Genomic DNA, 5,414 nt, shown 5'->3' with positions numbered 1-5,414 from the left:
ATATATATATATATATTAAAAAATTAACCATGTAATTAATTTATACGTATATGCTATAATAAATTAATTTCTAATCAATCAGTTGATCACATAAGTACCGATTATAAAACAAATGCCATTGTTTTGGCGCAATGGGATGCGGATGATAACAGAGAGATTTATACTTTATACTTTCTCCGGCTGTCAAAGCTGCGACCTACCGCTTCTCATATTGGCTCTCTCGATTCATGAATCATTAGTGGCTTGAGACAGTATGGTATAGTGACAGTGGTTGACACGGGTCGAATGTAACAGTATTTACATGGTGATAGTTACATGTAAGCATTTAATAGTGCCAATTAAATATTCAATTTGCTAATAGTGTTACTCTCCTCTTTTCTTTTTTCTTATTCTCCGTTAACGTGGGAGCAAATGAAATAAAAAATGAAAATAATCCCCGGTCATACATCATGCACGCAGTTTCTCTTGTTTCTCGCACACGAACACGCAAACACGTCATACTGTGTGAGCATATTTTTCTTACAAAAATTAAATAAAAACTTTTAGGAAGAATTTTTTACCAACATATATTATAAACCTATTTAAATTATAAAAAATATTATAATTCTATTTAAAAAGTACTCGACGTACGATAGTCTAACGTACACAATGACAGTATTGCTACCTAGTTATGTATCTATAGATACACAATTTGATATCGAGTTCATAGAAATCCATTCTCATTCCTCACTTGTATTATCTTCCATGCTGATTTTCTCCATACGTACGAGACATGCTCATTCGACACATCGAGTTCATGCTTTTCAACATGATTTTATGTAAACACAATCAAATATTCTGACCCACGCTCGATGTACGAACTGTTAGAATACACGACACTATCTGGTTGTCATAATCGCTGTAGTAAGCTCGAGGAAATACATCGGGCCTATAAATTTACTAACTTTCTTTCGAAATCATTTTTTTGAGAAAGTGGAGGAACTTAATGCTATATTGACGCATTCAGCCGAATCTACAATAAGCCGAATTCTCTTCTTCTATTCCACAAGTTGTATATGTGTTGATCGTCATATAAATAATTCTATAATAGACTGAAATTCTCTAAGTCCACAAGTGTTGTATTTAATTATATACCTCTATATAACGAAAAGCAGCATCAATATCAACAATTTTCAAAACGGACATTCGATACATGCAAAAATGTACGAAACTAATTTTAAAACAAATTGACATCAGTTTCGTTAACTCTTTGACATTTTTAGTGGTATATCTATATACATTACAGTGATATTTATATGACTTTGCATAAAAAGAATTGTATCAAGTTATAAGTATGAAAGTGAAATGTATCTCTCTCCCTTTCTTTCTCTTTTACATATTAATAATAATTTCACAATGTATTGTATAGAAAAAAAAAAAAAACGTTTTTAATTTTCAAAGATATAATTTTATATGATAATCTAATAAGATTATAAAAAGAATTCAATCTTCGAAGGATCAATATTTTTTATCTAAGGCACTTAAAAAAATGATTTACAATATATAAATAGAAACTTTTTACTGTTTATCATTGTTTTTTTTATACTGACTAATAAATTAGAAAAAATTAATGTTTATTTTATAAAAAATTAATTAATATCATCAAATATATATATATGTAGCTTAAACCATTAAAATTTAATATACACATATTTCTGATCATTAGAATGTAATAGAATTAATAATTATATGTTGTAATAATTATATGTAGTTATTTCAAAAAATATTTTTTTTGTAATAGATTTAATTCATTATTTAATTGTTAATCTGAAAATAATATTAACCCGGAAATATAAATATCTAAAGCACTTTTATACCTTAGTAACGAAAAAATGTGAATTATCGCAAAAAATATTGTTTTATATAGATTATTTAACAGATTTTATTATTTAACATATTTTCTTTTGTTTTTAATATAACAATTCTTTATGAAATTTAAATATTTCATCGAAAATCAGCAACAAAAAAGTATTATATTAATTAAAATCTTATTTTTTTCAAAAAACTATCGTAATGAATTATTTAACATGTTTATTCTTTTTTACATTCATTTCATTTCTATTTGTCTTTTTTTTTATTTAATTATGATTAAATCCATAATTTATAATATTCTCAAATCTATCAAACTGGAAAATAATCAATAATATACGATGTTATTAATTATAATTTTAATTGGGGTGTAAAACATCTTAGATGATCGTTTACGTAAAAATAATTAATTTTATTAATTTTGTTAATTTTTCTCTCGAAAATTCTTCTCTGAATTGTTTCCTAAAATGTTTATCAGAAAATTAAAGGCTCTGCTTTAGCGAGACAGATAGTAAAATAAAATACATTCCGTATAATATAAAATTATACCGTAAAATTTAATTAATGCTAAATATTAATAATGATTTCCGACAGAAAATTAGATCAAAATATATATTTTACTATATTCCATATTTGCTCATACAGTTCTATTTAATAAGAAAATTAATTAACTAATACGATTTTTACTGAACGCGACCGATTTTTTGCATTATGATGAGATATAGATTAAAAGAAATTAGTGATTACCAATACATCCGTGATATTAAATTGTGTAATATTGATGCAGTCCACAAGCTCAAAAAATGTTTCCAAAATATCCCTCTTTAATCCTCATCAGCCCGTAAATTCAGTCGATCACGTATTGCTCATTATTAAAACATTCATCGCCGAAATCGCTCAATCGAACGCGCATTTTTAAGAATTGCAATCGTTAATCGCTCTCATATATTCTATTAAACGTGTCGCGATTATGTATTCTCACTGGATTCGAAATCGATCCAAAATTTCGTATTATTACGTACCTAATTTTCCTGTTAGTTTAACACTCGCTCATTGAAACAGGATTTTTGATGATAAATATATTTAACTATACGCTTTCTAAGTTTTCATGATGCGATCGGCGATTAATAATATCTTCAGAACCTAATTATCGATTACGAATGTTCGTCATCGCGAATAATCAGACTTATTTTTGTTTCTAATGAATTAAAAAAGAACGGGAACATCACAGTCGTATAGAGGATGTATAGTAAACGTCCGTTCGTATTTATGAAGGCGAATTTTTCCTATGGTATGTATGACTTTCGAGTGCTATACGAACAGACAGTTACAATGACTTAAAAAATTCGTTTCCCGCAAGAGGAGAAAAATTATTGAAGTGAGTAAAATCAGGTTTAAATGATCATATAGTAAATGAAAAAAAAACTTCCTCTAAAGCCAGATTTAAATATAGTACGCGAGCGTAAACAAACTCGATTGAGATGCACTTGCTTCGATAAATGTAAATAATTTCGCGTTGATCGTTGGCGCACATTCGTTCGCGCACGTTCGTTCGGCTTAAATCTGGCTTAAGAAAGTATGCGCTTAATTCCTAATTTCTTCAGTATTGAAAGAAACATTGAGAATCAAAGTGCTTCGCAGCTGCGAGCTGCATTCAACTTTCAAACTATGATTAAATTAAATTGTAACGATAAACAGAGATTATGCACTTGAAACGCATTTGTTTAAATCGAAATAATGTTAATGAATGGTAATGTCTTTGCGCAGCGAGCCACCCCACAAAAATTTATTTATTTCGGACTTCTCCGAAAGTAAAAATTCTTCTTGGAAGAATTAGTTGTCGACTGTAACTTACCCATGTGGGCTACTACTGGCAATTTAGCCACGCAGCCAATTAATCCCACTTCTCCTGTTTACGGTACGGGCGACGAGTTCCTGATGAATGACATCGTCCGTACGGTCATTTCTCTTGCACGCTATTTAGACGTAAAAGTATTTCACCGCTGATGCTTTCTCCTCGAAATAGTCGGCGTGACGCGAACGAATGAGATAGAATGAGAAAGGATGCGTAGACAAATTTAAGACTTCATGTCCCGGTCGGATAATAGACTTGAGTAACACACTCCCTCCCGACAAATTTGTCAACGAGGTCGTCACTTTCTTCGGTGAGTTGAGCTATTGGCGACTCTGGATGGCTCTCGATCTTAAAGTTGCGGTTCGTTGTAAATTGAGCCAGGACTCGTCCGCGTGGTCGCTGTGACTGCTTTTTCTTAATGCGAGCTTCCGCCGCCAATGAAGAGACAACTCGTGAACAACAGCAGTAACAGCAACAGCGGGGGCGAAAGCGTGATACCTTTAATGAAAAAAAAAGAATGATTTCACAGTTATGAGCCTTTGACTTATGAGCCCGATAATACAGCTCTTCATCATCAGGATCAACTTTTCTTTTTTCTTTCTTTTTTTCGCAATTGACCTCGTGAAGAGAACCGTACGATGGCGTTATCGATCCACGTCTGGCCTGCATATGGAACCACGCGCGTGATAACTCATGTTAACGATGACATAAATAGTAATATACATATCGCACGTTTTGTTCGTGTTTACTCTTCGTGTACTTTTTTTTTATTGCCGCACGTGGAGCGCGAAGTGGAATAAATGCAGAGCGTGGGGAGCCGTTGTGACGTAATAAAAATGCCGTAATATTTTTGCAACAATTGTACATATATGTTACGGACAATATGACTAAATGCAAAAATTCTTTCCTGTAATTATTACAAATGAAAAAATTCCCCAGATTCTATAGCTTACTCGTCTATGTATGTAAAACAACGTTAAATACAATAGGTGAGTCATAATAAGTAGTCTTAAGGTTTTGTTTTATTAATTAATAAATAATAGCATATATTTGAAAATGAATGATGTATAACTAAAAAGAAAATAAGCTATGTTCACAGCTATGACAAACTAATAATCAAATTAATAATATAGTATAATATAGGATAAATATGATTTATATGGGATAATGTGACAAATTTTGGATTCTGAATGCAACTATAAAAAAAAACTGATGTCCGAAATGATATACATTAAACGAAGAATGGTTTAAATCTTCATACTGGCACAGAATTTTTAGACAAGACATATATGCCTTTCTTAAACAATATCTAATTTATATTTTTAACAATATTATGATTTGTGACATTATAGAGAACACTAATGTTCACGCTGTATTTTTCTTCAGTTCAAATTCTGACATGACAACAAGCACATGTGCCTCATACTTCTCTCTATAATTAACACAGTTTTAATACAGTTTGTAATTTTTAATAATATTTGTTTTATATAATAACGATCATTCATCAAATTTTTATGCGGCCAATATATTATAATTTGATCCAATGAGATGAGTCAATTGCTTTTCTATGTTTAATCTTATCCGTTTTTAAATTCCAACTTTGCTTTTAAAGATCAATCAATCGACTGGCACCAGCCAGTTGTTTAACTGGCATGGGATTATAGGGGTGGATCTCTCCTCACGACTAATTTATACTAATTTATTTCATCGT

The 5,414-nt window shown here is 30.6% G+C and overlaps 1 protein-coding gene across 1 annotated transcript in view; it reads right to left on the bottom strand.

Moving 5' to 3' along the window:
• Positions 1–3,798: 3,798 nt before the first annotated feature.
• The window catches only part of LOC108688221 (suppressor of lurcher protein 1), a 243,342-nt gene continuing 241,726 nt past the window's right edge, over positions 3,799–5,414 (bottom strand). The window contains exon 14 of the mRNA XM_018194384.1: positions 3,799–4,201. Within this exon, the coding sequence (XP_018049873.1) occupies positions 4,119–4,201 (83 nt within the window). The 3' untranslated portion in view covers positions 3,799–4,118. The remainder of the gene's footprint in view (positions 4,202–5,414) is intronic.

This window comes from Atta colombica, unplaced genomic scaffold (assembly GCF_001594045.1).
Source record: "Atta colombica isolate Treedump-2 unplaced genomic scaffold, Acol1.0 scaffold228, whole genome shotgun sequence".
In the NCBI taxonomy this organism is placed as follows: Eukaryota; Metazoa; Arthropoda; class Insecta; order Hymenoptera; family Formicidae; genus Atta; species Atta colombica.
This window is presented reverse-complemented; position numbering and strand designations above follow the sequence as displayed.